The sequence below is a fragment of the Pimephales promelas genome, chromosome 1, assembly GCF_988280905.1.
Source record: "Pimephales promelas chromosome 1, fPimPro1.hap1.1, whole genome shotgun sequence".
In the NCBI taxonomy this organism is placed as follows: Eukaryota; Metazoa; Chordata; class Actinopteri; order Cypriniformes; family Leuciscidae; genus Pimephales; species Pimephales promelas.
Window position 1 is genome coordinate 3830865 of NC_142769.1, and position 20717 is coordinate 3851581.

At 36.5% G+C, this 20717-nt stretch overlaps 1 protein-coding gene across 2 annotated transcripts; it reads left to right on the forward strand.

Moving 5' to 3' along the window:
* Positions 1-774: 774 nt before the first annotated feature.
* Positions 775-18351, forward strand: LOC120492701 (adhesion G protein-coupled receptor G3). 2 transcript variants are annotated; one of them, XM_039690932.2, is made up of 14 exons: positions 775-860; positions 1008-1087; positions 2283-2522; positions 2645-2843; positions 3593-3737; positions 4798-4908; positions 5031-5153; positions 5239-5275; positions 9230-9330; positions 9624-9739; positions 9921-10189; positions 10547-10652; positions 10776-11056; positions 17988-18351. In XM_039690932.2, exons 2-14 carry the CDS (start codon positions 1018-1020, stop codon positions 18083-18085), a joined length of 1896 nt encoding a protein of 631 aa, XP_039546866.2. In that variant the 5' UTR covers positions 775-860; positions 1008-1017; the 3' UTR covers positions 18086-18351. The 2 variants fall into 2 exon arrangements, with proteins under 2 accessions (XP_039546866.2, XP_088973497.1); XM_089117371.1 differs by lacking the exon at positions 775-860 and having other exon boundaries at positions 997-1087.
* The last annotated feature ends 2366 nt before the right edge of the window (positions 18352-20717 follow it).

Genomic DNA, 20717 nt, shown 5'->3' on the forward strand with positions numbered 1-20717 from the left:
GAAGCGCGGTACTACAATATTGCGGTTACCGCGACAGCCCTACCCCTAAACCTACCCCGTCACCTAACTGACGTTAAAGGTAAAGTGTCAGTTGTATGACGGGCCAGGATCGCCATCTACCGACGTTTAAGGGGGCCCTAAAAGGCGGATATTGACGTATGGTCAAAAGACGTCAGTTATATGACGACTTGGGATGAGACTGTGTTGGCCAAACATATAACATGCTAGATAACATAATAATCACTGCAATAATGATCCAATCATAGACTCTTTGGCCAATTTAAATCCAAACCGAGACCTGTTTTGGCTAGCCACTGTATATCCGAGTGAAATGGCTTCTCAAACAAGAAAAAGAAATTAAGTTCTCTACTTGATTTTGTCTTTGGGAACCGATTTGGTTGGATGGAAGTGGTTTGCTATTGGTTGATCTCATGTGAGTGACAGGTTGCCCCGTCCCCACATAAGTAAACACATCATCAGACAAGAGATGTCTCTGCAAGAGAAGTTATTTTCATAAAACATTATGAGTATGAACTTAATGGATAAACCATTTATAATGAATGCTGCAATGTTCCACAATTTTCTTTCATGATGACGTTAACAGGGGCTATTGTCACTGATGATAAGCTCATAGAGAGTCTGTTATACTGTCTAATACACAAACATCATATTGTGTTGGTGATCGTCATAAATAAAAAAAGTCATGACAAGGCTTGTCATTGTCCTCTGCTTCCTGGAGAGCTCATTGGATGTATCCGAAGCCACAAAATTTGAGTGTGGCTGATGATCAACTCAGTCTGTGAATTCTGATCCGACCATACAGAGCTGTCACCACTTCAACCAGCTAAGAAAACTCAAAGGTATGTAAATCAAACGCTTTTAGGCTCGCATTTTTATAACTAAGTCATTTTAAGGGATGTAAAGAGATGTGAAAAGATACGTATGTTGTATGATATGTATTTCCAAGTCTGTATTCTGACCTCCCAAAAAAAAATTATGTCCCACAGAGCTGAAGATATGACACTCCTTTTACTTCTGATCATGATCTATGGCGTGGATGCTGAGTCTGAATTTACTTATGAAAACGGTAACTACTGAAAAACACTTACATTCTTGTAATAATTCATTTGAAATATATTAAATTGATTTCTATTGCCAGTTTATTTAAAATTGATTGCTAAAGCACAAAGAGGTTATACATGGTGGAATCCCTCTTCTTGAGATGAGAAATACTTTCTTTGTTAAAATTACTTGTTTTTAAAATGATTGATTTGGATTATTTTTAAATTCCAATAATCAAATAAGAAATACTGAAAATATTTGCATAAGATTTCCATCCTCATAAAGTAAACATTTATTGTAACAAATATTCTGTGGTGAAGTAAATACTACGGAAAAAAAATGTAATTTCTACCTGATAAAAAATAAATGTAAAAAAAGCTTGTAAAGCATATAGGCTAAATATCATGGCCATCAAATATTTTTAGATTTTATTTAAAAAGTTATAGTAGATTTTAATGAATCTCATATGGGTAATTTACAAAATAAATCTGCAAAACATTTTTAATTAATTATTTTACGTGGCTTTATTTTCAATTTCTGTACAGACATTGCCATAACAGTTTATTGTAGAGTTTTTAACAAAATTCAAACATTAATACAAAATATAAGAGCAAAAATCTAACCCGAAAATTTAATTTATTGGCCATTGGAAATACTAATATTTGCATAAAAATTACAAGCTATAAAACGTGATGATTCGCCCTATCCTGGCATGTATGAGCGATACTCTTGTCTAACAAAAATGGTTGAGTTCAAATCTAATTTATTATAGTTGACACTTCTTAAAATGTATGTCAGCATGATCTTATTGTTTGCTTGTTTATTGCATAATGATTCAGCTTTGCATCACATGAATAAATTACATTTTAAAATATATTCACCTAGAATTTTTTAAAACTGTTATTTTAAATTATATATTAATATATTACTGTTTTACTGTATTTATGCTCCAATAAACACAGCCTTGGTGAGCATAAGAGACTTCTTTCAAAAACATTTTAAATTCATACTAACCCCAAACTTTTCAATTACAATAATTTACTGTAATTTTAGAATCGAGAATTGAAAGTTGAACAAGCTATTTGAAATCAACATACAAAACCACTGTAGAGAAAGTACTACATTTTATAGTCACTGAGATGATTCAGTCTTCCCTACAATAGAAATTAGAGGCTAACATTTCACTCATTTGTCATTTGTCATTTGTATTATCTCTTTAGGAAATATGACACTGGAAAATGGCACACGGACATTGGAGATGAGAATCTCATTGGCATCTGGACACAACATTACTGTTCGTGACAGTGCAAAAGAAACACGTTGTAACTCTGTAATCAATTCATGTTATATTGAGTGCTCCTTTAACGATTTCTTTGAAGACCAAAACTTTACCGAAACGAAAAAATATGACATATGTGCAAAGAAAAATAATAATAGCACTAGAGTTGAAATCAGCATAAGTAAGTAAGACTTCTTTTCTTCCATTGCTTTTAACCAATAACACAAAAGCATTATGATATATGTGCATTGATAATATGATGTTACTGTTTACTCAAGACATTATTCCTTCTGTCTATTACAGAAAATAGTACATCACAGTGTAACAAATACGCTGTTTCACTGTGTACTGTGGTGGATTGCTTGCCTGACGAAATAAAAGAGCTCTTGGGCGAGAAAGATAAACAAATGAAAATCCCAAAAGACCTGAGAAACCTTCTCAGTGTGAAAAAAATGTGCCGAGATGTGATCTTTTATGAAACTATGGTGAATACCTACATTAGGTAAATAAAACCTTATTAAGATTTTAATGTCCTTTATTACGATCCTTGTTGTGTTTCCAACCCCTGTTCCTTGAGGCCACACAACAGTACAGATTTGGGATGTCTGTCCCCGATATACTTCAAATGAACTTCGGCCTGATTGTGTTTGAAATTACATCACACTAGTTATTTGATTTCACTTGGATTTAGTTTCGAACAAACTTTCTAGAAAAGTTCGCTCCAGCTGGTAAACACCTTCGCACTGCCATCGCAACTTTTATTTTTGATGCGATTAATCGCGATTAATCGTTTCACAGCCCTATGTATGCGATGCATTATATTTAATAAAAGTGGCACTATAGAGTTTTACATTGTTACAAACAAATGTTAAGATTTTATTTTTATAGTTACATGGTAGATGTATTCAACATATTTTCATGCAACTAACCCTAATTTTAACCCTACTCTGTAGTGCACGCTGATATCACAGAGCCGGTGCAAACATGCACATCACTATGATCAGATGCTTTCTTAACTGCTGTTTTTGGTGTGTTTATTTTGTTATTGAGAGGAAAACGCATGAAACTGCGGAAAAGGTATTTTCAAACTTCTTTTTAAACCTACGCGAAGAACAGAAAAAGTACTTCACATTGAGTACACCTTTATCTGACACTCCAAAATTGAGTCTTTATCGGAAATTCAAAATGTGTGTTGTGGGGTTGGAAACACTGTTTTGGACCTGGTTTTATGTTTATCAAACATTTGTGCAGATTGGAGAAAAAAGCCATACATGGTGTTATAAATATGACTGTTCCTGAGCAATCCAAGACGTACAGTCATGAGGATCTTTCCATGACTGTGGTTAAGATGAATTTGAGCATGAAGGAAGAGTATTTACAAATCCCTGCTCCACGTGTAAGTATACCATGCCCCAGAAACGCCAAAGGTCCTTGCTGATATAATTATATAAAGTTGCTAAACTGCTGTAAGAGATTTAAGTAGCACCTCTTCATTTTTGCCCATGAGGATTTTTTTATTTTTTAAATGCATATAAAAATCGCACAAAAATATGAATGTACTCAGCAAGTCTTGTATGACCAAAAATAATAGCTGCAATGACAGTTAGCATCTCAGTGGTTCCCTCGACAAAACCCAATAGGATTTTCCCATGGGCTTTTTAGATTATTGCTAAAAACAAGCTCTGTGATTAACAAAAGATTATGATACACGTTTTGTCCATCATTATTATCATGAATACAACTTTGACGAACTACACAACGGTCATGGTCACATGACTTCATCGTCACCATCACTAAGCTTCCAACAACTCTTTCAGTTTTTATCTAAAAAATAAAAATCCCATAAACGTTGATTTAAGTATACAACCACGATTATAAGCATAATGATGCTGTAAAGGTGGACTGATCTTACCGTTTTTCTGCGTGGTGACATTTAATCTCCTCGACAACACATTTAGCCACTTAGCATTAGCAAGCGCCTTTTTTAAGACACGCAACAGCTTCAAAAAAATCATAATAGGTCGCCTTACTAATGTATTTTATATCGTGGATAAAATCTGAGAGGTTCTGAGCTAACTGATGTCATACCTGCACCACTCTTGTGTTTTTAATGAAATTTATTTCATGCTCGCTTCACAGCACCACCCAGTGCTTTTAGTTATAACTGTGTTTAGTTTGTGTGCAAAGGATTTATCAATCCACTGCATCTACGGCCCGCAAAGCAACATGTAGCGAAATCTGAGTAGTAATTTTATTTTAAATTCTATATTGCAGATTGAATATCCGACATGTCTTGCATGACATACTGTGAAACCCTAAAATACATTTTCTGTCATTTCTAAACCATCTAGAAAATGTATAAACTATATACTTAAGAATCTAATTCTTTAATTTGGATAATAATAATAATAATAATAATTATTATTAAAAAGACCTGATGTCTTTTTCTTTTTAAGGTATTAGATAATAATGAAGTGGCTGAGATTTGGATCCCGGTGAAGCCTTTCCAAAACCAATTGGAAAACAAAATTGGTGTAGTGACCTACGATGCTGATGAGCACCTTAAGGTTCAAATAAAACCCCCTTTTAATGTTCTTTCATGCGATAAGAACACTGTTGCATGTCACACAGATTCTGAAGTTTACAGTAAGCTTTAAGTTATAAATCAAACTATTGTCTTTTTTTACAGCTTAACCTGAAAAAAACAGATTTTATCTCGAAAATCATACGGGTTGAATTCCCTGGACCTGACACTAACAAAATGACTGATCAACTTAAAATTCAGTTTAGAATGAATACCAAAGACCTACCTGTAAGTGTTGCAATTTTTAACATTCTCATATTGCCTCAAAATGTCCTAATTATGATTTGTTCCTGTTTTATATTTATATTTAAAGAAAGACAACCTGAGCTGTCGGTTCTATGATGAAAAAGGTACAGTAATGCATAGATCTATTAAAAAGCATGGATCTATTATACTGAGGCACATCAGGGGCCTGTTTCAGAAAGGAGGTTAAGTGAAAACTCTGAGTATGTTAACCCTGAAATGAGGGAAACTCTGGGTTTTCCGTTTCAGAAAGGGGGGTATATCAAACCCGAGAAAGCAGAGTAAGTCAAGCCCGTTTCTGAAAGAGAGGTAACTTATACTCAGAGTCAGTTACCATGGTAACTTACTCTGTGAACCTAACCTGGTCGGGAGCAGGTTTTCTTCAGTAAACCCAGAGTTTCTTGTGGTCTCCTCCCCTTTTTTAAAGAGGAAGTGCTGTTTAAACACCAACAATAATACTAAAATGTATTTACACATTCTTTAAGGAATATATATATTGTTTGTCCATGGTTTAATTGACTAAATCTGTTTTGCAGCACTTTGCCAAAAAATAAAAGGATTAAAACATTTGCTAAACTTTTATTTGATTACCACTGTTTTGGATAATATATTTCTATTAAATCATTGAAAAAATTGTAATAAAATGTAATAAGTTATTAATGATAAAAAATAAGATGTCAATCATAATCAATTATTGAAGTTATTATGTTTTATTGAACAAATGTTTAATTTATTTAACTGTCATTTTAACTGATGAAAATAATAACCGTAATTTAATAATGCAGTTTATATATTTAACAATTGTTTAATACCATAAACCGTGATATTTTCTGAGATGGTTCTCATACTGTGAAACTCTCATACGTTACAACCCCACATGGGGGAGTCCCCCACCCCACCCCCGCTGTTAAACAAGTTACTCAGCAACTTTTACTCATGTTTTAAATTAACTACTTTTTACTTGAGTAGATTTTTTAGACTGGTATTTTTACTTTTACTTAAGTAAAAATGTATCAAAGTAATAGTAGACTACTTTAGGTTGAATAACATTCTTCCAGTTTCACCTCTGATATTATAACAGTTACTCTAAAATAGTTATGAATTATTAACAACAAATGACATCTTCAACGGTGTAGTTAGATTAATGTAATAATTACTATCTCTAGAAAGTATTGGTCTACATATTACTAAATCTATTAACCTCAACCACTTGATTAATACAAGGAGGAGAGACAAGAAACTGCACTTTTAATGCTTTCAAATTAACAATACAATTGCATGAATTATTCTTGAATTGATCAAAGTGTGTAGAGGGAGAAGGTTATATAAAAATATACCTTTTAAAAATGTATGCTAAATCCACTATTGTTTTATACTGAATAGGTCTATAGTTTATGCAGTAGCCTATTTAATGTAATTGCATCATATTTTATTTTTAAATTAAAGAAGAATTAAGAGTAATCCCTTTAATTAAATTACAATACTTAGATTACTTGGTAATTAATTATACCCAACACCTCTTTTTGTCTGGCGCTGTTGCCATGGTGACTCATAATATCTGCGCTCCATTGATAATGGCTTTTTATAGCTGTGGTGCACGCGCTTAACTCAGAGTCAGTCAACTCAGAGTTGATTAAACTAACTCATTTCAGCTGTTCTGTAACCGAAAACTCAGAGTTTCCCATCTCAGGGTAAGTCAACTCTGAGTTCAAGCTTTAACTCAGAGTTGGTTGAACCTCCTTATTGAAACGGGCCCCTGGTTTCATCCAACTGTTTACTTTCACTTGAGACACAACCATCTGTGTTTGCATGAATCCTCCAAATGATGGACATTTTGACATGATTGTGCATGTGTTTGACCATTCATGTGACGAGAACTGAATTCCAGATTGCGCACTGCATTGAAGGAGTTCACCCAAAAATGAAAATTACCCCATGATTTACTCACCCTCAAGGGTATATATGACATACTTCTTTCAGACTAATACAAACTAAGTTAAATTGAAAAAAAAATGTCCTGGCTCTTCAAAGGTTTTTAATGAGAGTGAATGGTTGTATTTGTTTTGAAGTCCATCAAAAAGCATCATAAAAGTAAATCCACACAGCTTTGGCGAGTTAAAGGCCTTCTGAAGTGAAGCGATGCGTTAGAGTAAGAATATTATCCATTTAAACCTTTATCGACTTAAATGGATGCGCTTTAATCGACTTCAAAACAGAAACGGACATTCCCTGCTATTATACACTCAAAAAAATGATATGTTGGCTTTAATTAACTTTTTTATGTCAACAGGTCCCACATAACTGGGTTACGTTAAACAAACATAATTTGTTCATGTAACTTCAACATTATTGAATTAAGTAACTTTAAGTGATGAAAAGAATATAACCATAAGGAAAACTTAACTCAGAAATTGGGTTCTAAATGAGTTAAGTGATTCAGGTCAAATGATCGTGAAATAATATTTATGTGAAAACATAACCAACACCATCAGATCACCTTTTCTATTTGTTCATCTGGCTGTTAAAACACATGTACAGCAGCTAAACAAAATCTAAAGTTAATTATATGTGGGTCAAGAGCCCAACTAAAGCAATAGTGACTTAAACATTCCGGTTTTCTCCTTCAGTGATTCTGCTTGTTACCATCAGGTGTCTTCAACAATGCTCAATCATCAACCAAGTATTCACTTAATTATCTCATTAACGTTAACACTGCTTCGGTGTTCATTTAACACTCTGCTCAGAGCTTAATTGGGTTGCTTAAAATGACCATGAAGTAGTTCTATGAAGTTGAAGTTACATGAACAAATTATGTTTGTTTAACGTAAACCAGTTATGTGGAACCTTTTGACATAAAAAAAGTAAATTTATGGAAACTGTTAACATAACAAAGTTAATTAAAGCCAGCATATCATTTTTTTGAGTGAAAAGCTTGGAAGAGCCAGGAGATTTTTTAATGTAACTCCAATATTCGTCTGAAAGAAAAATGTCAATAATCCCTACAGTAAAAATATTTTCAAGATTTGTTATCACAACATATTTTCTTTTGTCAAATCAACTTTATAATAATTTATTTAGTCGAGATAACTTATTAATTTGAGTTTCTGATGGTTGAATTAATCTCCTTCAATGTATTAACTCACTTTTTCCAGTTCAATCAACTTAAAAAAGGCAACCCAGGTTACTTACTTTTTTTAAGTTAAGCCAACAATATTTTTTTACAGTGTAGTAATCACAACATTTTTTCTTTTGTCAAATAAACTTAAATAATTTAGTTCAGAAAACATAGTATTTTGAGTTTCCGGTGATTAAATTAATCTCCTTCAATGTATTAACTCACTTTTTCCAGTTCAATCAACTTAAAAAAGGCAACCCAGGTTACTTACTTTTTTTAAGTTAAGCCAACAATATTTTTTTACAGTGTAGTAATCACAAAATTTTTTCTTTTGTCAAATAAACTTAAATAATTTAGTTCAGAAAACATAGTATTTTGAGTTTCTGGTGATTAAATTAATCTCCTTCATTGTATTAACTCACTTTTTCCAGTTCAATCAACTTAAAATTTTAAGGCAACCAGGTTACTTTCTTTTTTAAGTTAAACCAACAATATTTTTTTTACAGAAATGATAGACATTGTATACCCTGGTAACAATATCTATCATCATACCGCCAAGCCCTTGCTTCAATAAAAAAATGTGCTTATGCTCATCTATTACAACAACGCATTCTCACCCCAAGGCGTCACCTTTGACCATGCTTCAATATTTGACGTTTTAGGCGCCCTTTAGCGTCACTTACATGACGCGATCCTACGGCGTCATCTAACTGACGCTAAAGGAAAGCGTCAGTTAGAGGACGCGGTTAAGTTTAGGTGTGGGGTGGGGGTAGGGTACACGCGATCCTAGGGCGTCATCTAACTGACGCTAAAGGGCGCCTAAAGCGTCAGATATTGAAGCATGTCCAAATGCTTCCCAAGGTGTCAGTTAAGTGACGCCTTGGGGGTGAGAATGGGCTGATTACAACGTGTCATTTGATGTTGATTTTTGTTTACTGTCATATAGGAGGCAAAACCTGGGAAAATCATGGTTGTTCTACAAATACTTCTAGAGATGATGTTGTGGAGTGCTCCTGTGACCATATGACCCCTTTTGCTGTGCTTCTAGTGAGTACTGAGACATCCACCCATGAATTAATTCGAAATTGATTTGTTATCGCGACTTTTGTCTCAGTGTAGAAAATTGATGTGATTCAAAGAACAATAATTAAATCAATCTCCTTTGTTGTATTAACATTTTTTACTTTCAATGAACTCAATTTCTAAATTTAATTTCAATTTTAAAGGCAACCAAAGTAAATTCGTTTTTTTATGTTAAACCAATATTTATATATATATATATTTTAAATAATCAGCTTAACTTTCACTCCACCTCTTATGTATCTATCTTCCTTGAATAGTCTAACTTGGAGATATCCGAAAAGCAGTGGGAAATCCTGTCGTACATCAGCTACGTAGGCTGCGGTCTGTCTGCGTTCTTTTCAGCTTGCACTGTCTTGTCATTCATGTTCAACAGGTGCTGTTCCTTCTGTTTTCATATAAATGCATATAATCTGTGCTTTGCTTCACATTATTCCATGCATAAATTACATTGATATAAAAAGTGTGAATATAAACTCTTCGAAGCCAATAATGCTCCATTTACGTCCATTCTTGCTCACAGTTTTCAATACATACTGTGTGTTTGTGTTTCTCAGTACGGCAAGGGCAGAAGTGTCCAGCAGCATCCATGTGTCTCTGAGTGGCGCTCTGTTTCTCCTCAACATCAGCTTCATGCTCAGCGAATGGACTGCCACACTGGAAATGAACGAACTCTGTGTGTTTATCGGTGTGATGATACACTACAGCCTGCTGTCTAGTTTCACATGGATGGCTATTGAGGCCTTGCACCTCTACCTTCTTCTCATCAGAGTGTTTAACATTTACATCAGACACTACATGGTGAAGTTGTCCCTGGTCGGATGGGGTGAGCATCAAGACTAAATGTAATGTAAATATCATAGTTTTATGCATCAAATTTCAAATTTTGCAATTGAGTTTCCAGTTTCCTGGATGTTTATAAACATCCAGGAAACTGGAAACTCAATTGCAAAATTTGATCTCAAAACATAATAGCCTCACACAACAGTCCTGGTTGTGAAGAATCTGATTGGAATGACTGGATTTCAGAAGCAAAATTTTGCAAACCAATGATAAATGTGACTGGGTAACGTTTTTTGTATAAACACAAATAGTCGGATTTATGAAGGAACTAAATTCATGAAGAAAAACGAATGCAAAATGGAATTGAAATTGTTTATTCTGCCATCTTTCCTCTTGACAGGAGTCCCTGCTATTGTTGTTGGAGCCTTGTTGTCGGCTTATAACACTATGCCTTTTTATGGCAAAAATGACATGACATTATCAGATGATAATAAAACAAACGCAATGTAAGCCTTCACATTTTAAATTTGCATTAGATATAGGCAAATGTAGTTAAATTATGTTGCACTATGTCAGTCCATCAAATGTATGACGCATATGCTGACATTGTAAACCTTTCTTTCATACAGTTGCTGGATCAAAGAACCTGGCATCTTGTATGGCGTGAACCTTTCCTACTTCACCATCATATTCCTGTTCAATTTAGGAATCCTAATCACAGTGTGCAGACAGATCTTTAAGCTGCGACGTGTGGGAGGCACGCATGCCAAGATGCCAGTCTGGAAGGACGCGGGCACAGTGTTGGGCCTCATGTCTCTGATGGGAACAACATGGGGATTGGCCTTCTTCAGCATTGGATTTACCAACTACGTTATACTCTACCTGTTCTGCATCTTTAACTCAATGCAAGGTATGTTTAGTTAGGGTCGAGATAGATGGAGTACAAATGAGTGTCCACGATAAATCTTGTAGTTTAAAACACATGCCAAGTTAAATGAACAGTACACTTAGTATTCAGGTTAAATCTAATGACTCTAAAATCTCATGTGGTCTAACCATCAGGTATAAAGTCTGAACATATTTGCCTTACATCTTAAATACATGCGAGTCTTTATTGACCACTGTCGATATTAAATCCATTTTTAGAAATTTCATTAATTATAAATTAGGGCTGTGCAAAAATTAATTGCGATTAATCGCATCCAAAATAAAAGTCTGTGTTTACATAATATATTTGTGTGTGCTGTATATAATTATTTTGTATATATAAATACACACACATGCATGTATATATTTAAGAAAATGTGTTATTCATATAAAAAATATTTATATTTATATAATATAGATTATGTATTTATATATTTATACAGAATTTAAGTGCAAATAATTCTTAAATATATATACATGCATGCATAGGTATTTATATATACAAAATAATTATATACAGCACACACAAATATATTATGTAAACACAGACTTTTATTTTGGATGCGATTAATCACAATTAATTTTTGCACAGCCCTATTATAAATATTATACTTTTTTTTTTTCGAGAGTTTTTTTCCATCAGACTACAGGCAAAAGTGTCCCAAATTTATTTATTTTTTTTTGCTCATATGCAACCCAGATCTGGGGTTTTTCATAACAGTGTGAACGGCACAAACAACATGGAATCTAAACTTTTCTATTCTAATTTGGTCCACTACCATGTGAGGTCCTAAATCAGATACAGGTCTGATGGTTTGCAGTGCAACCTCAGTCTGAACAGTCACATTAGTATTCATACGACTTTAACATCACTCTAGATCAACATACACACAACCTTTCCATTATTTTTCAATGTAAAAACACTATACAGACATGTTTCACTGTTCCTCTTTTATTATTTATCATGTTCGGGCCCTTAAATGATGACTTCGGTAACCTCTGTATTTAAATTCAATATAAGTCTGTGCTGCGGCCCGTTTTTGGGCCTGTCCAAATACCCACACTTGTGCTCTTTGCACTTGACTCGACCACATGTCTGCTCAGATTAAACATGTCCTTGGCCTAAGCATTCAAGAACACGTAAAGACCGTGTGTGTAGAACGTCTCGGTTACGTATGTAACCCTTGTTCCCTGATAGGGAACGAGACGCTGCGTTGAACGCTGTGGGAACGCCCCTACGTTGTGCGTCATGAAACACGTATCAGCCCAATGGAGAGACAGAACGTTATAGGCGGGTGACGGGGTGACATCATCGACCAGGAAACTATAAAGCGCCCCAAAAACACAAGCGCATCAGCTTCTGATAGGCCTGAAGGAAACGCTAACGGGAGTGCCTTGAGTACGGCGGAACCACGCAGCGTCTCGTTTCCTATCAGGGAACCTGGGTTATTGTTCTGATTTCCTCCACAGGCCAGCTCTGTGGACATAAGCATCTAACGCCATCACCAGAGTAAATTAAGTTTCTCCTGGTCTTTCGACAAAAATGGAGGGGGACAGAAAGCCTGCAGAACTGTAGTTCTAACAACATAAGTAGGGACCTTGGGAACATAACCTGGCTGAGGATGGAGAAAAGCCTTAACCATGCCAGGCAAAAATTCCAGGCACGAGAGTGCAACCGAAAGAGCCTGCAAATCTCCAAATCTTTTTAGTGAGGAGATAGCAAGAAGAAAGATAGTTTTAAAAGTGACAAACTTCTCCGGAACTTCTTCGATAGGTTCAAAAGGAGCTAGGGAAAGACCTTCCAATACAATGGCCAGATCCCAGGTTGGCACCCTCGTACGAACTGCTAGCCTCAGCCTCAAAGTTCCACGAAGGAAACGAGTTATAAGTGGGTGTCTCCCAAGAGAATCTCCACTGAAAGGGACGTGGTAAGCAGCCAGTGCCGCCACATACACCTTTAGTGTGAAGGGGGATAACCCTGTGGAGAAACGCTCCTGCAGTAATTCCAGCACTGCACCCACTGGGCAGTTAACTGAGTCCTGCAGGTGTTCTTCACACAAGCCCCTTTTCCACCAAAGCATTTTGAGAGCTGGTTCGGAGCCGGTGCCTGCGCGCGAACCAGTTCTTTTTGTTTCGACAGCCAAAGAACCGGTTCGCGGCCGGGAAAACTGGTTCCAAAGTGGCACCAACTCTTTGCTGGACTAGAACCGTTCTTTTAGCACGTCATGTTTACGTCAGGGTCTGGGGCGGGTTTAGATGTGTTCTAAACATATTTTCTGACCATCGCAAAGCCAGGAGAAACTGCAGAAACACGCAAGCGTTTTTATTTTTTATTTTTTTATTTGAAACATAAGCAAAGAAGAAAACAGTCACGATATAGAACAAATAAATGGAAAGAAAAAAGACACAAGACAGGGGTACTTAACTTATCAGAAAAGATTACATATCAAACGAAAAGATTAAAAGACTTACATATTTCAATTGTTTTTAAAGTTTTCTTGGTACACGAGTTAGAGATAATCCCAAAGCAATGTACTTGCAAGCGTTTCTAGTGACGTACACCGTGACGTAACGACGTCGTTCCCTGGGCGCTCTAGTCAGTGGAAAAACAAACAGGTTCTGAACGGGTTCGCAAGTTGAACTAACTACGAACCAACTTTGAACCAGCACCAGTTCCGAACCAGTTCTTTTTTTCGGTGGAAAAGGGGTAACAAAGAAGTGAAAAGTTTCCACTTCAAGGCGTATAGCTTCCTCGTGGATGGAGCTCTGGAGTGAATGATGGTCTCAACAACCTTGGTTGAGAGACCAGAATCTAAGAGCTTGGCCCCCTCAGAGACTAAGCGCACAGTTTTGATAGTTCCGTGCGGGGGTGAAATATCGTGCCGCCCGCCTGAGAGAGTAGATCTCCTGAGCGGGAGCTCCAACGGAGAGCCATCCAGGAGAGAAATCAGGTCCGCAAACCTTACTCGGGCCGGCCAGAACGGGGCTACTAGTAGTAGGCTGACCCAGTCCCGGTGAACCCTCTCCAGAACTCCTGGTAGCAGAGCAATCGGGGGAAAGGCATACAGACGTGACCTTGGCCACGGCTGCACCATAGCGTCCAACCCCAGGGGATGACAATGCGTAGTCTCCTTGGAAGCGAATAGGTCCACCTCAGCACTACCGAAACTCAACCAAAGGAGCTCCACCACCTCGGGGTGGAGTCTCCATTCCCCCAGCCTCGGTCCCTGCCTCAACAGGGAGTTTGCTACCACATTGAAATACCCAGGAAGATACATTGCTCTCAGTGATAGTAGCTTCCCTTGGGACTACAGGAGGATCTGACGGGCCAACTTGTAAAGCCGGCGTGACCACCGACGTGTTGAATGGGCCCCTGAGGGCACCAAGGAAGAATGTGCACCGTAAAAAGTGTTGAACACCTTTCCGCCTCAGTGGGGACCACCCTCATGGTCCTGCATGCCATGGCGTCAGGATTTCTTAGCCGAAGCTTTCTTAGCTAATATAACTGTCCTCAGGTCAGTTCTATTACTGGAAGATTTTGGCTGAGAGTGAGCCCACTGTACTGTTGCTTTTTCTCCTCCTGGAATTTAGCGATCACAGAATTCACAGCATCGCCAAATAAACCTAGGGGAGACAGAGAAGCGTCTAAAAGGAAAGCTTTTTCTTTTTCTTAAATGTTCGTCTGATTTAACCAAAGATGTCTTTCTGTGGCCACCAGAGCTGGCATAGATCGATCCACTAGCTTGGCCGACTCTCTGACTCTATAGTTTCCTGGTCAATGACGTCCAATGAACTTTTGATCACCCAATGAAACACACTCATAGTTTTGTAAAAATTGAAGAGCTAAAATTGAAAAACAAACTTCTAAATGTCTATTGTTATTAACAATTGTGGTGCTTCCAAAATTAAGCAATAAAAAGCAGTTGCAAAAGTTTAGTTTAGGGTCCAATTCAATATTACCTAGTTGCTACTTATTAGCATACATATTACTAGGATATTGGCTGTTTATTAGTACTTATAAAGCACATATTAATGCCTTATTCTGTATGATTATATTCTACATCCCTAATCCTACCCACTTAACAATGACCTTACTAACTATTAATAAGCAGTAATTATGAGTTTATTGAGGCAAAAGACGATGTTAATAGTGAGAATTGGACCCTGAACTAAAATGTGACCAAAATTTTAACGTTTTGCTACCAAATTATATGCAATACCTAATTAATCTAATTTACAGTGGAATGTTTTCCTCAACATATCACGATTTCTGGGCACGTGAGATGCTGAACATGACGCATGATGGGAGACACTAGCCGCGAGGCTAAGCTTATCTCATCATGCATCACTGCGAGTTACAGGAACTGAGATTAGGTGTTCTTAAGACCTCGGTCAGTCTTGCGCACTTACTTCCTGTTGCATCCACACGCTCTCACTGGCCACGGCCGCAAGATTTGATGTTCTTAAGACCTCAGTCAGTCTCGCGCACTTACTTCTTTTGCTTCCACGCGCTTTCACTGGCCAAGACCGCAACTTTTTTTTGTTTTTTTGTTTATGCTTTATTGTCAACAACAGGTAGCATACAGTGTCACATCTCATATAACAAACAAATAATTCACATGACTCAACAAGAAAAATTATAAAAAATAAAATAAAAAGATGAGAGGGTACATAAGCATCAGTTCAGTATCCACATTATTCCAAAAAAAAAATGGGAATATTGGCAAGACCAAAACAAATGAGAGATTGTTTCAGTGGAGCGAATTTTAAATCAATAATTTAACATTTCTGTATAATAGCTTTGTAATAATAATAATAATAATATATTTATTTTGTATAGCGCCTTTAAAAGTAGCTTTCTCAAAGCACTTTACAGACAGATGTTACAGTAGAGGATAAACTCTATAAATTAATTTAAATGAGATTTCCTTAACCTTATTCGTGAAGAGGAATTTTTGAGGTAATGACCAAACTTGAGTCCAATTTACATTACTAAAAAAAAATGTTCTAGTAGAAAATAACATAAGGCGTTGAAATAATCTCTCTTAAAAACAAGGATCTAATTTTCTAAGAGAGCCAAGACCGCAACTGAGGGTATTTGGACAAACCCTTTGGTATTGTTCTTTTGCGCATGCGGGTCAGTTCAAGATTGTGACCTGTTCACACTCAAATCTGACATTGGCAACATTTTAAAAAATAATATGACAGCCAAACAAAACAATAAAAAAAAAATATATGGATCTGAGCAATAAATCTGAATTATTTTCAGTGTGAACGTAGTGGTTCCTATTTTTTTTTCTGCATGTTGGTTGTACCACGTCTTTGTTTGTCACGCCACATGATTTTTATTGGGCAGACATACGTTTTTCAAATATTATCATTATGCCAACCTGCAAAAAGGGATTTCACCCAAAAATTAAAATTAGCCCATGATTTACTCACCCTGAAGTCATCATAGGCGTGTATGACATTCTTCTTTATATTATATCTTATATTAAAAAATGTCCTGGCTCTTCCAAGCTTTATAATGAGAGTGAATGGGTATATATATTTTTTAAGTCCATTAAAGCGCATCCATCCATGATGAAAGTGCTCCACACGGCTCTGGCGAGTTAATAAAGCCCTTCTGAAGTGAAGCGATGTGTTCGTGTAAGAGATTAAGTTTTAAGTCCATATTTAAAACTTTATCGACTAAAATAACTAGCTTCCAGCAGACGGCCGAAACAAGTTGACTTACGCCAAGAGAGTAACACTTGACGATGTATGACGTATGATGGTGGAGTGTTGTAAGCTTTGACTCCTCTCACAGTTCAAACACACAGGGGCAACCACGGTCATAATTACGAATTACGTTGTGTGTCAAGTGTTACTCTTTCACCGAAAGTCGTTGCGTACGGCCATCTGCCGGAAGCTAGCTATTTACATTTACATTCATTCATTTAGCTGACGCTTTTATCCAAAGCGACTTACAATTGCTATATATGTCAGAGGTCGCACGCCTCTGGAGCAACTAGGGGTTAAGAGTCTTGCTCAGGGACACATTGGTGTCTCGCAGTGGATTCGAACCCGGGTCTCTCACATGTGTCTTATCCACTGCGCCATGTGGTGACTTTATCGACTACAATATCGACTTATTCTAGTCGATAAAGTTTTAAATATGAATATTTTTCTTACATGAACGCATCGCTTCACTTCAGAAGGGCTTTATTAACCCGCCAGAGCCGTGTGGAGGACTTTTATCATGGATGGATGCACTTTAATGGACTAAAAATATAGTATACCCATTCACTCTCGTTATAAAGCTTGGAAGAGCCAGGACATTTTTAAATATAACTCTGATTGTATTCGTCTGAAAGAAGAATGTCATTTACACCTATGACTTCAGGGTGAGTAGGCCAAAATCATGGGCTAATCTTCATTTTTGGGTGAACTATCCCTTTAAGGTTTTTGTTCCTAGAGTATAATTTTTATTTTATTATTATCATTATTTTATGATATTTTTGGACTTTATATATGCTCCCTCCCAAATTAATTTGAATACAGAATTTAAAAAACATGCTCATCTTAGAAAAGGGTGTATTCAAATCATGTCATTGATCCATGTCTGGATGCAAAATATATACATTTTCCATGGCAGAAAATAGGAAGAAATACTTGTCAAATAAAAAGAATTGTGTCATTGTCTGAAACTCTATTTGTTTTGGCTACCAAAGCATGGTTAGGGTCAGAACAAGGGTTACTTTAAAGTCACGAAACAGTCTAGGAGGAAGTGAAAGACAAAAGTACAGGTTCTTTGTTTTCCTGTTAATCCACACGTAGTATAATTATGTGACGTGAAGACTCAAGAAAAGGGGAAGGGAAACTTTTCCGTATACCAAAAAAATGATTGAAACATTATTTTTGTTTGTTTATAGGGTTTTACATCTTTTTGTGGATGTGTGGAACAATGAGGAAAAACAGAGCGCAAACATCTCAATCCAAGACTAAATCCACTGCGGACATCTCTAAATGAGGAGTTTCTTACAAAAACGTTTGACATGGTTTAACAACAAGACATGTTCCAGCAAATGACCCACAGATGTGCACTCTGGCTTATTTAACATCGACACTCACCACCACGGTTTTTTTTTTTAAGAGTTATACTGCCTTTGCTCTAATTTCAGTTCATCGCATTAAAGAAATGCAGTTCCCTCTTTATAGTTACACATCCTAAAAGCTTGATCTAATCCATCATATCTCATCGTACTTAATCATATCTAATAAATACAGTAAAAGCTGTGATTTGTAAATAAAGTGGTTCTGAATTTATTAATAAATATATAAATGCAAAACAAATGTTTCAGCCTATATTGGAAACACATTACAACAATGCTATTTTAAAGCAATACATGTGGCTACCTGGAACAAATGCAGCGGCTATTGCGATTTACTGTTAAATTGAAAATATCATATTTTCTTAGAGGTATGCTATCTATACTAAAGGTACAATATGCAGGATTTTTGTAGTAAAATATCCAAAAATCACTAGGCCAATGTTTTATATTTTGTTTAGTTGATTACTTACAATATCCCAAATGTTTCCAACGATTTGTAAATCGTGAGAAAAATGCGATTTTAACCAAGGAAACGGGGCGTGTGAGCAGGGGTGAGAAGTCGCCAGTCAATGACATCATATTACCCCCGTCATGTTTCCGCGTTACCCCCGGTTTCCGCCAGATTTGACCTTGTACTGCAACATGGCGACAGATGTTGACAACTGGGTCAGTTATGCCCGTTATGCCTAGAAGGATGCCCACGCTGTTGTTGTTTTGTTCAAACATTATGGAATCATGGCAAGCAGACTTTGAGACAAAAAGAGGACTAAAACGGAGATAAACATCTTTCGAGATGCCATGAGCTCCACGTCCGCGACTAACTTCGACTTAGGGACGCAGGTTACTTTATTAAACAGGTGAGCAAATGTTGAGCATGGTCATAGACATATACACTAGACATATACACTTGGGGTTCTAAACCGCCGCCATCTTGGAACAGGGGTCTTGTCATAGGAAGTAGCTAGGTAAGGCTGCTATCTCTGCCTTTACTTCGAATTCATTGATGGTGGCGGACTTTTGTGCAGCGTATGATGTTCACGGATGAAATCTGAACTAAGAAGAATGTTTTTAAAAAAAAATAATATTTTTTTCTTTTTGGAATCAATGATAAATACATGTCTGACCGTTGGAACAAACCAAAAAAAAAAAAAAAAAAAAAAAAAAAAAAAAAAAAATCGCATTCATGATGATTTATGGTGATTTTATTTCCGTTAGACCTGTGTCTTCTACATTGACGCTGATGCATTAAAGTGGAGGGGCTCCCCTGTTTCAAGATGGCGGCTCTATTGACGCATTCGTTCCAATGAACTGCCGTAGCCAAGGTGAGGTCTAGTGTATATGTCTATGGAGCATGGTGAGCAAACTAATCAATGTTATTTAGTTCAACATGATGAAAAGTTAGAATATGATCTGTATGTTATTCTCTAATGTTAATCTAGCTTAGTCTCATACAGCCAACAAACAACCTAACTAATAGCATTCAACACACTCAAATACCGTTTAGTGTGATTACTGTTGGTGCAAGTGAAGCAGCGCTGCGTTACCACAAGGTTAATTCCTCTAATAAACTGAACTATGCGAGTATTAATTCAGCAAGTTTGCGTGTAGTTCGGTGGAATTAAATGTCCTTATTCCTTTATATCCACTGGACTCGCGTTGCATGTGGCGCTGGTATTTATGTCTAGTAATCTCGCACTGCTTCATACCGCAGTCATGTTAAAAACATCACTGAATTCACTCATCCATAAAAGATCCATCAGCATAACAACAAGATCCATAATTCCACTTAATGCAGAATATACGTCTTCAATATACACCTTTGTTATTGTAAGAGGTTAGCGATCCCTTGTGGCAAAAAATCTAGCATGTTGTACCTTTAAGTGAAAATAGCGATGGATTCTATTTACACAATGTAAAAATTGCAGTGTTTCCTTGCAATAAGTATAGTATAATTGTATATATAAATCAGTGTATGGCCAGCAATATTGTAATGTTTAATGCAGGAAATGAAGATAATGTTTGTTTTATGTTATGATTGTACTGTACAATTAAATACAATCGTTGCTGAGTGTGCAGTTGGAACACTTTACCACAGAGCATCCATTAACTGAATGAATTGAGAATCTAACTTGAAAAATCCAGTAACATCAGCAATATTGTCATTCAAGCGGCTGATTTCTGTAAATGAATGCAAAACTAAATGTATATTGCAGCATAGGGCGAAGTCAGGATCCATCAGCAACGAATTGAGACAAAAATAATTTAAATGTTATATACAACTATGTAAATGGCGCTCTGCAGGGTTTTGAACACGTCCTGAGCCGTCGCTGGGTGAATGGCGCCGCCGGTTTGTGTACACTCATAAAAAATAAAGTGTTCAAATTTTAAAGACGTGGCGCTGCGCGACGCTGCGCTTCTCGTCCGGTGTGGACCCCCTTTAGGCAAAATTTTGAATGTTTACAACCGTCATTACCCCTCCCCCACTATCAACGATACCCTCCCGCAGAGCTCGTGCTCGTCAGTGCGTGTGCACCAGCTTTTATGTAAACG

Bases quoted from the DNA above. Each gene is read 5' to 3' on its own strand.
- LOC120492701 (XM_089117371.1), top strand. From the start codon at position 997: ATGTCCCACAGAGCTGAAGATATGACACTCCTTTTACTTCTGATCATG. The intron at 3,738-4,797 runs GTAAGTATACCA...TTTCTTTTTAAG, and splicing joins TACAAATCCCTGCTCCACGT to GTATTAGATAATAATGAAGT. The intron at 5,276-9,229 runs GTACAGTAATGC...ACTGTCATATAG, and splicing joins TCGGTTCTATGATGAAAAAG to GAGGCAAAACCTGGGAAAAT.